At 41.2% G+C, this 16,229-nt stretch overlaps 1 protein-coding gene across 9 annotated transcripts in view; it reads left to right on the forward strand.

Annotated features, from left to right (window-relative positions):
• The window catches only part of trip12 (thyroid hormone receptor interactor 12), a 47,244-nt gene extending 33,062 nt beyond the window's left edge, over positions 1-14,182 (forward strand). For 6 of the 9 annotated variants that reach the window (XM_054793252.1, XM_054793248.1, XM_054793255.1 and 3 more), the window contains 27 exons: positions 67-184; positions 475-631; positions 807-960; positions 1,092-1,320; positions 1,449-1,567; positions 3,431-3,638; positions 4,457-4,557; positions 4,882-5,056; positions 5,155-5,296; positions 5,380-5,571; positions 5,727-5,878; positions 5,959-6,116; positions 6,236-6,309; positions 6,384-6,583; positions 6,775-6,902; positions 7,018-7,169; positions 7,369-7,511; positions 7,597-7,753; positions 7,823-7,921; positions 7,999-8,113; positions 8,836-8,990; positions 9,437-9,601; positions 9,713-9,877; positions 10,169-10,282; positions 12,415-12,509; positions 12,618-12,721; positions 12,806-14,182. In XM_054793252.1, the coding sequence (XP_054649227.1) occupies positions 67-184; positions 475-631; positions 807-960; positions 1,092-1,320; positions 1,449-1,567; positions 3,431-3,638; positions 4,457-4,557; positions 4,882-5,056; positions 5,155-5,296; positions 5,380-5,571; positions 5,727-5,878; positions 5,959-6,116; positions 6,236-6,309; positions 6,384-6,583; positions 6,775-6,902; positions 7,018-7,169; positions 7,369-7,511; positions 7,597-7,753; positions 7,823-7,921; positions 7,999-8,113; positions 8,836-8,990; positions 9,437-9,601; positions 9,713-9,877; positions 10,169-10,282; positions 12,415-12,509; positions 12,618-12,721; positions 12,806-13,002 (3,968 nt within the window). In that variant the 3' untranslated portion in view covers positions 13,003-14,182. The remainder of the gene's footprint in view (positions 1-66; positions 185-474; positions 632-806; positions 961-1,091; positions 1,321-1,448; positions 1,568-3,430; positions 3,639-4,456; positions 4,558-4,881; positions 5,057-5,154; positions 5,297-5,379; positions 5,572-5,726; positions 5,879-5,958; positions 6,117-6,235; positions 6,310-6,383; positions 6,584-6,774; positions 6,903-7,017; positions 7,170-7,368; positions 7,512-7,596; positions 7,754-7,822; positions 7,922-7,998; positions 8,114-8,835; positions 8,991-9,436; positions 9,602-9,712; positions 9,878-10,168; positions 10,283-12,414; positions 12,510-12,617; positions 12,722-12,805) is intronic. The other 3 variants (XM_054793254.1, XM_054793256.1, XM_054793253.1) reach the window with 2 other exon arrangements.
• The last annotated feature ends 2,047 nt before the right edge of the window (positions 14,183-16,229 follow it).

Here is a 16,229-nt window from a genome sequence, read left to right on the forward strand (position 1 = left end):
TGAGAGGTGTTGTAACAACATGCTACTGACCACAGTTATCTTGTGTTTGACTTTTTTTTCTCCCAGACATAGCTGAAACGTTGCGCTTCCTCTTGTGTGGTGCATCAAATGGCAGCTGCCAAGAACAGATTGAACTTGTACCACGGAGCCCTCAGGAGCTGTATGAACTGACCTCCCTAATATGGTATCGTACACTAGCTCCATACCTAAATTTTCTCTTTTTTTTCCAATATTAAATACTTTATTTACTGGCAACAGTAGCTTCTGTTGTACCAGTGACTATTAAGTATTAACTCTGCAGCATTATAAAATGTTGCTTACAAAAAACACAATGTCAGATACACAGTAAACCATAGTTTTAATGTCTGTAGGTTCTAAAACCAGTAACACTTCACACAAACACAACTGTCTGAAGCCTCCTTCTTCTTCTTGAAGACTAACAGAATTCTGCAACTATCTGAAACTTTCTTCTAGTGAGCTGATGCCCTGCTTGCCTAGAGAGGGCATCTTTGCAGTTGACGTAATGCTGAAAAAGGGTAGTGCCCAGACGACTGAAGGAGTGATATGGCAATGGAGGGATGATAGAGGGCTGTGGCACCCTTACAATCGCATTGACAGCCGCATTATTGAGGTATTGATTATCCCGGATGTATTTTGTTGACGTGATTGTGGACCCCTGCTATGGTTACCGTTTAAAGTATTGATAATTTATTGAATTTGTATCGTAAGTCACAGATTAACTTGTATTTTTAAATCTATTTCTTCTTCTAATTATGGCTGTATATGATCATTATCTTGTCCTACAGACAGCACACCAGAATGGAGAAGATGAGATCAGCTTGTCAACTCTGGGTCGTGTGTATACAATTGACTTTAACTCTATGCAGCAGATCAATGAAGACACCGGAACAGCGCGGGGTATTCAGAGGAAGCCAAACCCACTAGCAAATCCCAGCACTGGTAATATTTGCTTTGAAATTGTTCACCCACACTTAAATTATGTAAAGGGGCAGTCATTATAACAGAACATCAGCAACTCTGGACTTTTTTTGAAGTTAAGTATTATAAAGTGTTGGTGGCTTTATCTCCAGGGAGCCACCAGGAAGTACGGAGAGAAGATGCACGAGCCCAGCTAATGAAGGAGGACCCTGAGCTGGCTAAGTGCTTTATCAAAACTCTATTTGGGGTCTTATATGAAGTGTACAGCTCTTCTGCCGGACCCGCAGTCAGACACAAGTGCCTTAGAGCCATCCTCAGGATCATCTACTTTGCTGATGCAGAGCTGCTGAAGGATGTGCTGAGGAATCATGCAGTGTCCAGGTAATTGTCCAGGACAACTTTACAAATAAACTCCAAATAGAAGATGTAATAAAAGCAAAAAATAAATACTGTAACCAATGTAATATTTAATTTTAAATACATTTTATTTTACATGTTTTCTTCTCCAGTCACATTGCCTCCATGCTATCCAGCCAGGACCTGAAAATCGTAGTGGGTTCTCTGCAGATGGCTGAGATCCTCATGCAAAAGCTACCTGATGTCTTCAGTGTCTATTTCAGAAGAGAAGGTAATGCCAACTTTTCAGTTTGCTTTTTGTAATTTGTCATTGTGCACACTAGGCATGGGCCGGTACGAGAATCTGACTGTATGAACCTTGGGCAAAGTATCACAGGTTAACTGTTTCACACTATTGTAATTACTAGGGATAGTGGCTTTTCTGCCGAAATCCGATATGCCAATATTGTCCAACTCAATTTCTCAATCAGCCGATACCGAACATATCTCCGGTTGTGGAATTAACACACATCTGTTGTGAAGCTAATGGATATGTCAGCATCAGCAATCAGCGTCTCAACATGGCTGTAAACAACATTGTAAAACATCTGAGAAATACTTACTTAAGCTGAAGCTGTGACATCTGTTTTAAAAGCCAAGAGTACCCATTTACATTTTTTGATCATCAAAATGTCCAGGGAAGAAAATCAAGTGTGATAATTTCCATGTATGCCGCACATGCAGCAGCACGCTGTACTCGTTTCCACGTCACACTACAAAATGCATGTGCACAGGAATTCCGGGCCATAATTAACATATTTCACAACACCAGATTTTAATGAAATTTTGTCTGCAGATAGATATTTAAGTGAATTTATATCCTGCATACGTTTTATCTTGTCCTGATGCGCCTGTCTATGAGTTTGAAAGGCTTAAAGTTGGACTTAAGATCCGAAGCAGTCGTATGAGTCAATGTGGTCCAACACTCAGTATAAATCTGATATAAAATTGAAGAGGAAGAAGTAATCTGCCTAACAAACAACATCCTGCAACTGCAAGTCACATCACCATTAATATTTTTTCTTCTAAAAGAAAATTTCTTTCTTATTTCTTTCTTTCTAAAACAACAAAAAAAAGTGGCTCAAGAAGGTCACAACATAAATACTGGTGTAGAAAAAAACAAACTCATAATGTTATGTTGTTTCATAGTGGCATGTCGCACTTTTCTCAGTGCAGACCTCAGACATCTACCCAAACGCCCCTTGGAACAGACGTGGCAGCAAGTTGTCTAGGAATGGCCATAGCCAAAATTCTTGCCCTCTTTATCTCCCACATGGAATCATTTGATTGAGAAAATATTGCCTTGCGTTGCACAGAATCCTTGAAATTGCCACAAGCACGTTAAGGAAAGCATGCTAGTAATGTGCAGATCGATACTGAAATATCGATATTTCCAATACCAGCTTTTCATGCTCTAAAGTCAATTCTGAAATCAAAATAGTGATACTTATGTTTTTTCTGATGCTGTATATTAGCTAGGCTTTATTGTAAATAACCCCACTACCTCAATATGCTTCAGGGTGTAAAATCAACAATAAATGACTGCGATGTCTTGTATTCTGTATGCTATGATTTGAAATGCTGTAAACCCCCCCCCCCACCCCCCCCCACCACCACCACCACCACCACCCACCCCTTTTTGTTTTTTTTTTATTGTTTTTACTTGACACATTAGGTGAATTTGCACATAGTATCGGATCGGTATCGCCAATACCAGCCTGGATTTTACCCAGTATCGGCTCGGAAATGACAAATGATATCGCACATCACTAGAGCACACACTGCAGTGATCTTTACTTTTGTAAACACACGGAAATGCGAGTGATATCGTACTTCTGCGCGTGAACGTCACTTTTCAGACGCCTTGCATTCACATTAACAAGTCGAATTTGTTTGGTAATGTACGATCACATAAAAAAAAATAGGATTTAAACAAAAAATTCAAATTGGGCATCATACCCTGCTTGTCATTCGATTCCAAGTGACTCCCAAGTTGAACAGGATTCAGTTTTATCTTACTGTATAACGTCTAGTTGGTTTCTGTTAAATATAATAAAGCTATATTTAATCATGCCGGTTGTCCTTTCTCCTCCAGGTGTAATGCACCAGGTTAAAAACCTGGCAGAGTCGGAGAGCTTTCTAGTTACTAGTCCCCCTAAGGTTTGCCCTAGTAGTAGTACCAGTCTTTGTACCACCACCATCAGCACGACTTCCACCACAGCTGCAAACAATGCAGCTCCTGACCTGGGTTCACCCAGCTTCCAGCACAGCATGGACGACTCACTGGACCTCAGCCCACAAGGGTGAGTTTTGATGGATGCTCTTAACGGGCTCACCTAATTAGATGTGAAGCACGAGATGATTTTTTTTTTCCTTAATGCTCAATCCAGACAGTTTGTCCCAGGAATACAATAACTCCTCGATTATCGTGGTTAATCGGTTCCAGACCCGAATTTCCGCAAAATAGGATTCCTTCTTTAGAAATGGAGTATTTTCGTAGTTATGGCAAAGAACTTGTTTATGATCTTCTAAATATGTTTTTTTTAACATTAGAGCCATCTAGACATGAAATAACACTCATATAGTCACTTTTACATTTGTGTTACCCAATATAGTAGATATAATCGGAGAAAATAAGCCATTTAAGACAATTCACCTTGGAGGAGGAGTAGAATTGATGGCGGAAGGAAAGTGACATGAGTTAGCTTGTTGTGGACTATGGCTGAAACAGTAACCCGTGTTATTATGAATATTATGTTATTATTATTGTGCCTGTTGTGAGATAATTTAAACCTGCAATAAAAGCCTGTTGTTCAAGTCTGGTGCTTCGGTGGTGGTCTCACCGAACATTTACTGACTCCTATTGACCAATGTAGAATGCTACATTCACAAGTTTGGTGGTCTTAATGCCTTATACTGAATTTGTATTTTAGTTCATTTAGCCATTTTTATGCTAAAAATGCTTATTTTGTGGGGGTAAAAAAACAATATGCATACTTTTGACTAATAATAGGCCAGACAATACAGAATATTCAAGACTGTTTACTTTTGTTTATATAAATGTACACCTTTTTAAATCTGTAACGATCTAATCTGCCATGCTGTTTTTGACTCTTGTCAGAAGGTTAAGCGATGTCCTGAAGAGAAAACGATTACCTAAAAGGGGGTCCAGGAGGCCCAAATACTCGCCACCAAGAGATGATGATAAAGTAGACAATCAGGGTAAGTTAATGTTGTTTTATTATTGAAGTTTACAGGTCCATTCAGTTGTCAAAAGCTTCAGCATTTTATTTTATTGTTTCTATTCTCCACATCCCCCCTTTGTGAGAACACTCTATGCAGTAATATCAAAGAAACTTCTCATCGGTGCACTGCACACCACACCGAAGAGAAGGCAAGATAGAATAGTGCTCGACAAAGGGTTTTATTGGACATTATAGGGGAGAAATCATTGAACAAGAGTGCTACCACACATAGCTACTGTCATAATTACTCTAATATAAGTTATTTGGTGGTTTTAACCTAATGTACATGTGTTCTCCACAGCTAAAAGCCCCACAAGTACTCAGTCACCCAAATCATCCTTCTTGGCCAGCCTAAATCCAAAAACCTGGGGCAAACTGGGTGCCCAAACCAATAATGCCAACTCTGAGCCCTCACGTACAGCAGGGGTGAGTGGCCTGGCAAGGACACCTCCCAAGGACTCCATTTCCAATAACAGGTAAAATAAACTATTTGGCTTGGAATTGAAGCATGTTTCAGCAACCACGTGTGGGCTGCTGTTTTTGTTTATGGGACTTGCTTTCCATATTTTAACAGAGATAAAATCAAGGCTTGGATCAAAGAACAGGCCAACAAGTTTGTGGAGCGGTACTTCAACTCCGAAAATGTGGATGGCAGCAACCCTGCACTGAATGTACTTCAGAGACTTTGCACAGCCACCGAGCAGCTCAACCTGCAGGTAAAGCATAAACGTTGCCTCACACTCTATCATGTTACCTACCTGCAGTTGGTTTATTGAGTGTTTTACATCCTGTATCCCAGGTGGATGGTGGGTTGGAGTGTCTCTTGGAGATCTCCAGTATCGTGTCAGAATCCGATGTGTCCTCTTTTGAGATCCAACACAGTGGGCTGGTGAAGCAGCTCCTGCTTTACCTAACCTCTAACACAGACAGGGACTTGCTTAGTCGGGACTTGCGACTAAAACGGTTCCTCCACGTCTTCACCGGCTGCCCAGTGAGAAAAAGTCTACTTTACTCTTACTACTACTTTAAACACACAACAGGCAACAAGATGTTCATCTACACCCACAACTCATGAAGTGGCTGGATGTTGCTCATTAAAAATATGTATTCTTTTAACGATGTGCCCGTGTGCTTTGTGGTTAACAGGTCCCAGGAATGGAACCTGTAAGTTGTCTGGACCCAACGGAAAACGCACCCTTCCTGGCACTGGTTCACAAAATGAACAGCTGCTTGAGTCAAATGGAGCAGTTTCCTGTCAAAGTGCATGATTTCCCCAGTGGGAACGGCAATGGGAGCAGGTCTGTATTATTTTGTTTGATCATTGTAACATTTTCTTTAACCAAAACATGAGTTTAATGCAGTAAATATGTGTCTGAAGGGGCTCCCAGGCACTTAAGTTCTTCAACACACATCAGCTCAAGTGTCAGCTCCAGAGACACCCAGACTGCACAAATGTTAAACAGTGGAAAGGTGGCCCTGTGAAGATTGACCCTCTGGCCTTGGTGCAGGCCATTGAGAGATACCTTGTTGTCAGAGGTTAGTAATGATCTTTTAGGAATTGGGCACACAAGCATCATCTCAAGGTCCAGTTTTTCCCATTTCCCAACTATTTAAAATATATATATTTTGCATTGCTTAACCGCTCTTGTGTACAGGTTATGGCCGAATCAGAGAAGAGGATGAGGACAGTGATGATGATGGTTCAGATGACGAAATAGATGAATCACTGGTATATGATGTAGTCAATTATTCAGTCACTAATGTGTTGACACTTCTCTAACCATATGAACATTGGTTACGCAGGCTGCCCAGTTCCTGAATTCCGGCAGTGTGCGCCATAGACTACAATTCTACATTGGCGACCACTTGCTGCCATACAACATGACAGTTTATCAGGCTGTGCGACAGTACAGTCTTCAGGCAGAAGAAGAAAGGGAGTCCACAGATGATGAGGCGAACCCACTTGGGCGAGCAGGCATCTGGACCAAAACACACACAATATGGTAAAGAGAATGGTGCTTGCATGTGATTGTCACCTATGAAGACCTTTTGTGTATTAGATGTGGCTTTTTTCTGAATCAGAATTATTTACACTAACTTGAATGTATGTTACCGTGTCACAATGTGATGTCAGTCGACAAGAGTAGGAGGCGGCGTGGTTCCTCTAAAAAGTCACTGGAGTGTCTCTTCACAGGTATAAACCAGTGAGAGAGGATGAAGACGGCAACAAAGACACTGTGGGGGGCAAGAGGGGCAGAGCCCAGACTGCACCCACCAAAACCTCACCTCGCAACGCTAAGAAGCAGGATGAGCTGTGGCATGGTGAGGATTTTTCATGCCTAATGGCTGTGTCCTGTGACTTTTTAAATAGTGGCATTGCATCAGTGAGCAAAGCGTTATTTAAGTTGGCAGGTAAATATAATGATGGTGTTTCCAGATGGTGTGTGTCCCAGCATCACCAATCCTTTAGAGACATACCTCACTTCAGAGCCACCAGAGACCATAACTTTTGATGACCCATCTTTAGAGGTCAACCTGCTGCTGAGGGTCCTGCACTCAATCAGTAGATACTGGTTCTACTTGCATGATGTAAGTACCCAATAATTATGAGAAGCTAGGAGCATTGTTACTGGTGATTTAAGTACACAAGGAAATTAAAACATTCACACACTCATTTAAATTAGGAAAATAAGACAATTGTGTGTGTAAATTTAAGCATTTCTGAAATTGTGCCAAGGAAAAACATGCTCTACGTAATTGTATCATGGTTGTCATTGTGTTTCTGTAGAATGCTGTGTGTAAGGAAATCATCCCGACCAGTGAGTTCATTAACAGTAAGCTGACAGCCAAAGCCAATCGTCAGCTCCAAGACCCACTCGTTATTATGACTGGAAACATACCAACTTGGCTTATCGAGCTTGGAAAGACTTGGTAAATATGAGCGTATACATTAGTAAAATAAAAGTATTTAAAAAATGATATCGGACCGTTTGTTCATGTTGTGTTCTCTCTGCAGTCCTTTCTTCTTCCCCTTTGACACCCGGCAAATGTTGTTCTATGTAACTGCCTTCGATCGTGACCGAGCCATGCAGCGCTTACTCGACACAAACCCTGAGATTAACCAATCAGATTCTCAGGACAGCAGAGTTGCACCACGTCTCGATAGGAAAAAGGTGTGGTACATTGCAATTTATTTTTTTTAATTACCATTCCAAATTTTTTAAATTAATTTTGTATTTCAGAGGACAATAAACCGAGATGAGCTGCTCAAACAGGCTGAGTCTGTGATGCAAGACCTCGGCAGTTCACGGGCAATGTTGGAGATTCAGTATGAAAATGAGGTACTTGAAATTGAACATGGCTGGATAGACTCTTTATTTAGATATAGATTAGAATAACTGATAACTTTGTCTTCTAGGTGGGTACAGGTCTTGGCCCTACTCTGGAGTTCTATGCTTTAGTGTCTCAGGAGCTCCAGCGGGCTGACCTTGGCTTGTGGAGGGGTGAAGAAGTCACTCTGACCAATCCTAAAGGTACCGTTTAACTTTTTTTCTCTGTACAGTTGTCCCTCATTTATCGCGGTTAGTTTGTTTCAGACTCAACCGCAATAAGTGAATTTCCGATGTAGGATTCAATATTAATAAGTGGAATATTTTTGTAGTTAGAGCATACCAAACCTGTTTATGACTTTCTAAATACAAATGTTACTATTATTAGACCCTGTAGACATGAAATAACACACCTATAGTCACCTTTACACCTATTCTTTGGTTACCACATTTCATGGTTAATGCGCAGGCTCCAGGCTCACTTCAGGGACGGCCGCCACTTTAAACATCGCAAGATACTGAGCTAACTAGTTAGCCGCCAATTTTTTTATCTAAACTTGAGAAAGGGTTTCAAACGGAGTGGGGAAGAAGGACAAAGAAAGAAGGCAAAAACTTACCACTTCCACACAGAATGAGAGAACTGTCATGTGTGACCTGCCATGGCTCACTACATGCAGTGTGAAGGTAATATGTCTCATCAATATAACGTTACTGTTGCCTGGTGACCAGAATACTACATATAATTTCTTTCAATATTTTTTTTTACTAATAATAACCATGCAAGAGCGAACATTTAATTTTTGAAAAAACGCGATAGTGAGAGAACGATGTTTGAATGACGATGTAGCGAAGGACTACTCTTTTTTTTTTTCATGCAAACTATGATGGTGCTTTTACTTGTCTCCTCTTCATTTGTGCTCTAATAGGAAGCCAAGAGGGAACAAAGTACATGTTCAGTTCCAGAGGACTCTTCGCGGTTCCCTTCGGCAGGACAACCAAACCAGCGCACATAGCCAAAATCAAGATGAAGTTCCGCTTCTTAGGAAAGTTAATGGCCAAAGCCATCATGGACTTCAGACTGGTGAGGAAATAAATGATTGTGTGTTTTACTTGGTTCTTAGGATGTTTCACATAGTCACTTTTTAACAAACAAAACTCGGTCCTTAAAAAATGGAGGAAAAAGTGAACCAAGACAGAAGAGACTCTGTTCTTTTTGCCTTTACACGGATCATTTCAAGGAGGACCATCTTACCAGGGCTGAAGGGGACTCTGTGATCTTTCTGTTCATACTTGGTCCTCCGATTGGGGAGGTGGTCTCAGTTTGTGCCAGAGAGGTCTCACTTTGTTTAGCATGCCGGCCCAAAAAAGGCAGACTAATTGCTCTGAGCTGAAAGGGATAACGTGTGAAAAGTTTCTTTACAAAGTCCATTGAAAATGTTGATATCAATTGCAGTTGTATAACAAATGGTAACTAAATTGTGCTATAAAATATGTGCCTGCGTTAAATCCTCTTACTGTAATTTCTAGCTGGACCTGCCACTGGGGCTGCCTTTTTATAAATGGATGTTGCGGCACGAGATGTCTATAAGCTCCCATGACCTGGTAAACATTGATCCTGGTGTGGCTAAATCCATCCAGCACTTGGAGGATATTATTCGCCAGAAGAAAAGGCTTGAACAGGATCGATCACAGGTAAAAAAAAATAAATAAATTACTAAACAGTCGGTCACAGCAGCTACTGAGTATTCTTTGTTCATAAAAAAAGTTGTTTATTTTTCAACTTTTTGATGTATTTGTGTGCAGACGAGGGAGACTTTACAGCAGGCGCTGGAGAGCCTGAACATGAACGGCTGCTCAGTGGAGGACCTAGGCTTGGACTTCACACTCCCGGGATTCCCTAACATTGAGCTGAAAAAGGGTGGAAAAGACGTGCCCGTCACGATATACAACCTGGAAGAGTATCTCAGGGTATGTCATCACTATTCCTTTCATTTTGTGGTCTGCTTTTTTTTCCAATGGATGAGAAAGAATACAATTAGTTGCACATTTGGAAAGAAAAGTGTTATGAACAGAAAATCAATGACCTTGGCATCTAATATGAATTAATATGTTATTCCAAAACTGCTGACCACAGGAGGGTTTTGTCTCAGTGGCAACATTTATCAAGATTGACATTCTGTTTTTGCAACATTTTGTGATTTCTACATTATTTTGCTCTATTTAAATGTCCCCCAATGTTGCCTTTTTGTCTCCTGCTAGTTGGTGGTGTATTGGACTCTAAATGAAGGTGTATCAAGACAGTTTGAGTCTTTTAGGGAAGGCTTTGAATCAGTCTTCCCCCTACATCACCTGCAGTATTTCTACCCAGAAGAGGTAAGTAGATGTTTATAGAGTTTTGTCATTTCACACAGTATAAAGCAAAACTTATGATGGCTCCACTTCCATTTTTAGCAACATTAAGACATGTTAATCTTTAAATGTTCCAAATCTAACGGGTGTAAAAATAGAGATATTTTAGTCCTTTACCAACTTAACTTTAAAGAGTGGTTGCTCACTTGAACTTTATTGTAAACGTGAGCAGCAGCTGCAGTCATCATTACAGACACTGGCCTAGCTCACTTTCTGTTATGCGTCTCCCTTAAACAATTCGCTCTGCAACCCATACTAAGGAACCTTTACATTACAGTTTTCTTGTAACATACGTTACCTTCATACTCCTTTCTTCTGACAACTTTATTGAATTCAGTCAGGATTCTCACCTTCTTTATGAAAATGACGGCACTTGCAACTTTTTCTCGAAACTGTCTCTTAAAAAAATAAGGAAAAAGCATCAAGCAAAAAGCACAGATTCCTCCTAATACGCAGAAATACAGTGCGCTTGAATGCCTGATCAGTGCACGGCGCAGTGCTTGAAAGGAGGAACAAAGAAGACAGTTGTTCATTTTTACTATGAACCAATAAACCATGCACATACATAATAAAGACAATTATTAGGAATCGGTCTATAGTGTTGCAACTCTCAGGCTACATTCACATGTGGTTTGTATTTTTGTTTTTGTTTTTGTTTGTGTGAACAGTACAATTCCATTTTTTTGGGGGGAGGGGGTTTTCAAAGGCGACTCGGGTCTCATTTGTATGTAGATAGAAATCCGATCTACTGCAGTCTAAACGATGCAGTCGCATATATCCGACCCAGGGTTTCCCCAAGGGTTTTAAGCTGTGGTGGTGGACGGCATAGGAGGTGGACTTCTGCCGCTGTGTCGTGCCGCTGCTGTGTCAGAATTTTTTTTTTTTTTATGGCAAACATTTTTAAGGACTTGTATATTAACTTATTAAACTGTTTTGAACAACCAGCAGAACATGAACAGAAAACATTGCAAAACTGCTCATTTAATGGCAAAGTTTGCAGCCTGGCTGAGAGCACTAAAACACTGAGCCTCCTTTTATTACCTGAACTGCAATGGTGTGGTGTGTTTGTCCCCTTTTTGATTTATATATGTATTTTTTTGCATGTTTCACACTTAAATGTTTCAGATCACCAAACAAATTGTAAATATCAGTCATCAGTCAATGACAACGCAAAATGCAGTTTTTACATGAAACCTTTTATTATTAAGGGAGAAAAAAAAACAAACCTACATGGCCTCGTGTGGAAAAAGTGATTGCCTCCTAAACCTAATAACTAGTTGAGCCACCCTTAGCAGCAACTGCAATCAAGCATTAACTTGCAATGAATTGAGAAGGGGGCAAACACTTTTTCGCACCACGCTACATGGAGCGGAAACTCTGCGACCAATAAGTCATTGAAAGGCATGTTTTGTGAGACTTGGATAAAGGTACTCACCGATGTAGGGAAAGGTTGTTCTTGTCATCCGAAAATGATTTCAAAAAAGTGTCAGTGAAGCAGCTGACGTCAATGTCCCACCACTCCTGGCTCCGACACCCACCCACACGCTCCTTGCAACTGACTTTGCAGCAACTTCTCCATGAGCTGCCATAGCCAAAACGCTTGCCCTCTTTCTTCTTAATCTTAATTATTTGGTTAAGAAAATGTTGACTCCCGTTGAACAAAATCCGTGGAATGCACCAAGGATAGCACAAATTGAGGCAATGTTTACTTCAGTAAACACATGGCAGAAGCGTGTGATGGCGTGCTTTTGGGCATTCGCGTCACTTCCCGGACGCTTTGCGTTCACATTTACAGGTTGCGTTTTTGTGGTAATGTGAACGACCACATAAAAGTTCATATTTTAACCAAAACATCCAAATTGGGCATCATACCATGTAGTGTGAATGTAGCCTTCATTCTTCAGAGACTAGTTTGTTATGGCCGCACGAAAACAGACATTTGTGGCAATAATTTTCTTTGAAAACGGAGGTTCCACTGTACAGGCTGTGGCATTTGCAGTTTTCTGTGATACTATTTTGAAGAGGAAAAAAAACGAAATGAGCTTGTGATTTGTACATTTTTCATCTCTGAATTGTGCCTGTCTCCACCCGTGCAGCTTGACCAGTTGCTGTGTGGCAGTAAATCAGAGTCGTGGGACGTCAAGACGCTGATGGAGTGCTGTCGACCGGATCATGGCTACACACATGACAGGTGAATTTACATCATGTAATTAAGTTTGAACGTTAACGACTAAGCCATGAAATCGTGCAAAATGGTGAATTTTTAAGACTTACTATAAAATACCCTATTGCCCCTCAGCCGGGCCGTGCGGTTCCTTTTTGAGGTGTTGAGCAGCTTCGATGCCGAGCAGCAGAGACTATTTCTGCAGTTTGTCACGGGAAGCCCACGACTGCCTGTTGGAGGTGAGACATCACACACGCACGCGCCAGCTTTTTGGTGAACAGGACCTATCAGGTTAATGTTGTGCACTGTGCCGTGCTCCTCAGGTTTCCGCAGCCTGAATCCCCCGCTGACAATTGTGAGGAAGACATTCGAGTTGACAGAGAACCCAGATGAGTTCCTCCCTTCAGTTATGACCTGCGTCAACTACCTGAAGCTGCCTGACTACTCCAGCATAGAGATCATGCGAGAGAAACTGTTGACTGCGGCTCGTGAGGGCCAACAGTCGTTCCACCTTTCCTGATCTCTCACCATCTCACATTCAATGCCTTCTTCAGCGACTGATAAAATCATGACTTCCTTCTTATTTTTTTTGTAATCACATACAGTAAGGCTACGCGTACAGCCTTCTTGGTAGAGAAGCAGCTTGCAGAAACTTTATATATTTGCTGCCCCGACTCTCAAAAAAAAAACAAAAAAAACCTAGCGAGGTGTTCCATGACACAGACGTTAAAATATAAAAAAGAGAGAGTAAAACTTATATCAGTAGTTGAGTAATGTTCAAAATGATGAAAACATTTGGGTGACATTTTAAATTGCATTGCTGTGAAATGTTTAAAAGAAGAAAAAAAAAAGGGATGACTCCTCTCCAAAGTGGACAATGTCTGGGTGGGGGGGGGGCTGGTGGAAACGGGAGGGTCCATCAAGCAAGCTAGGTTTACTTTAGCTCCAAAGATCATTTGTACAGACAAATTTGCAGACTTTGCTCATTCTACACATTTGATAGCATCTCTGTCTGCATTTTCTTATGTTTCCACCCCTCCCTTCATTGTGTGCGTGTGTGTGTGCGTGCGTTGACTCTTGGTTAGCTTTCCATCCTGTTGGTCTGCGCTTAAAAGTTGCGTAAACAAGAATGTGGGTAGTGATGAATGCATATTATTATGCCTCCCACCCATCCTTACCTAAGTTGAGATTGTGTTCTGGCCTCCAACTTCTCGAGAGCTTCAGCTCTCATGAGTTACCAATGTGTTGATCTGGTTCAGATGTTTTGCTCTTATTTTGATAGTGTAAACGTCTTTGTGTTGGGCCCTATTGGATTTGTAGGGTTATCTCAAGCAACCCTCAACACATAATGTAGCTGGGCACAAACTTTTGACTGGTCTGTTTCGTGGCCAGACAGCATTTCAATTTCATTTATGGAGTTAATATGCAGATTCACACCCCCTTTGAGGTGAGAATGGCTGCTTTTCCTTTTTTTAATTTTCTATATGGTCTATTTCTTTGCTGTAGTTGATTTTTTTTTCCTTTGCACTGCTAGCTTGGAAAAAAACAATAGTGATGTGCACCTGCAGTCTGTGGCCAGTGGAGGGCGTCACTGTCTGCATTCCTGGCCCAATCGTTCATGTGCTGGTTTCTAAGATCTGCAATAATTTACTGCATCAGGTTCATGTTTTTACCTGAACATAAATAAAGTAACTGTTTGACTCATCTTGTCTTTCGTTGGCACATTGGTGACCTTGCATCTGCTGTATGTACCGGATGGAAGTTGTGGCCTGGAGTCGGTGCTGTTTGGACAGCGGGAACTGGGACCGAAATTAAGTTCCAGGAAATCTTTGGTCCCATGTCACCAAGTGGGTCACTTTAAAGTCGGGGGTTGATGCTGCCGATTGTGATACCGATCACATAGATTGAGTGAGTGTAAGTTCTTATCATGAGTCCTATTGGCCATGGGTGCCGTATAAGGGGGAATGCTTAGGACAATTCCAAGCCCCCCTGACTGCCAGTGAGCACAAAATATAGGCAGTACTTTAAAAAAAAAAAAAAAAAAGGGTGCCCAGTGTTTTGGGCCCCAAAACAGCTGCTATTGGCTGTATGATATGACAAAGGGAACCAACCAAGGGAATGAATTATTTTTCAGGTTACTTGCTTTAGACTTCTGTCACACACATAAGGGTGAGTGTTGTCCACCATTGGCTACTTCTGTTGCCATTAGATGAGCTCATTGTTAGCCTCAAAAAGTCACCATACATCAAGTGTTTGTTCTTCAAATGCCGTATTGAAGCTTTTTCACATGCAAACCCAGCGAGATTTTCGTGACGTTTAGCAGAGAGCAAAATGCATATCACTTTAACAAGTGGCAGGTAAGTTTTCAAATGTTTGTGCCAAACCCAAACATGTTTGTTTTGGGTTTGGCACGCCTGTACACTTGCTTTTTCATGGTAATCGGGTGAGATTTATCGGTGGCTGATTGATCGGAGCATCCCTACCTTAAAGCCTTGGGCATAGTTAGCGCAGTGGTGTGAAAAACTGTTTGCCGCCGCTTCCTGATTTTTTTTTTTTTTTTTGCATTTGTCAGACTTAAATGTTTCAGATCATCAAATTTAGATATTCGTCTTTGACAACACAACAATTAATATTCTTTTTGTTAAGCAGTGGTTTTTGTCTTCGTTTTTGTGCCTGTCTTTTGGTGGAGTCCTGAACACCTACCTTAAGTGAGGCAAATGAGGCCTGCAGTTCTTTGGATGATGTTGTGGGGTCATTTGTGACCTCTTGGTAGTCACTGTGCTCTTGGGGCCATTTTGGTTGGCCGGCCACTCCTGGAAAGGTCCACCACTGTTCCATGTTTTCACCATTTGTGGATAATGGCTCGCAATGCGGTTCGATGAAGATCCAAAGCATTAGAAATGGCTTTATAACCTTTTCCAGACTGATAGAGCTCAATTAATCTCAGTTAAATTATGTTTTAATGGAGGGGCAATCACTTTTCACACAGTGCCATGTCAGGGTTTTTTTTTCCTAATAAAAAGTTTCATTTAAAAACAGCATTTCGTGTTCAGTTGTATTGTCATTGACTAATATTTAAATTTGTTTGATCTGAAAGTGTGACAAACATGCAAAAAAATCCTCCTGGGGGATTATTATTACCTAACAAGTGAATCATCTCAGCGCTTTTACCGTAACTGATTAGAACATTAAGCGACATTTAACAGTTTACCACGTTAATACATCTTTGTGATGAAAAGCGTCACTCTCAGCTTCATCTACTGCATTCTCCTCGACTGACACTGACAGCAGCGTGGCTGCTGTCCTCAGATCTACGCTTGTTGTGACTCTTAGTTTTTATGAGACGTTTGGGGGCTTACTGATAAGTCCTCCCTCGCCCCAAATCAGCTGTGTTAGGTTCCAGCTCACTGTGACCCCAATGACAGCTGGTATTGAAGATGGATGGATGTGCTTATCATAATTTGATTTTAGTGTTCATTTACTGCTTGATTGCTTGCAGTGCCCCTCAGTAATATCAATATACATGTTAAGAATAATTTATTAAAGCACCTCTTGGGCACTCTAGTGCATATTTTTCTCACCTCTAGCTGGTCGGAGATGTGCTTTCCAACTATTCCTCTTTAGGAGACCACCTCCAATCAGATGCTACACTTGATGCCATCTCGGTTACTCCGCGTGTTGCGGAAGCGATGCCAAGGAGAGAGAGTGTGTCTGTAGGGGGCGGAGTGTGTGTGTGTCGTCACTGTG

Source organism: Dunckerocampus dactyliophorus, chromosome 12, assembly GCF_027744805.1.
Source record: "Dunckerocampus dactyliophorus isolate RoL2022-P2 chromosome 12, RoL_Ddac_1.1, whole genome shotgun sequence".
In the NCBI taxonomy this organism is placed as follows: Eukaryota; Metazoa; Chordata; class Actinopteri; order Syngnathiformes; family Syngnathidae; genus Dunckerocampus; species Dunckerocampus dactyliophorus.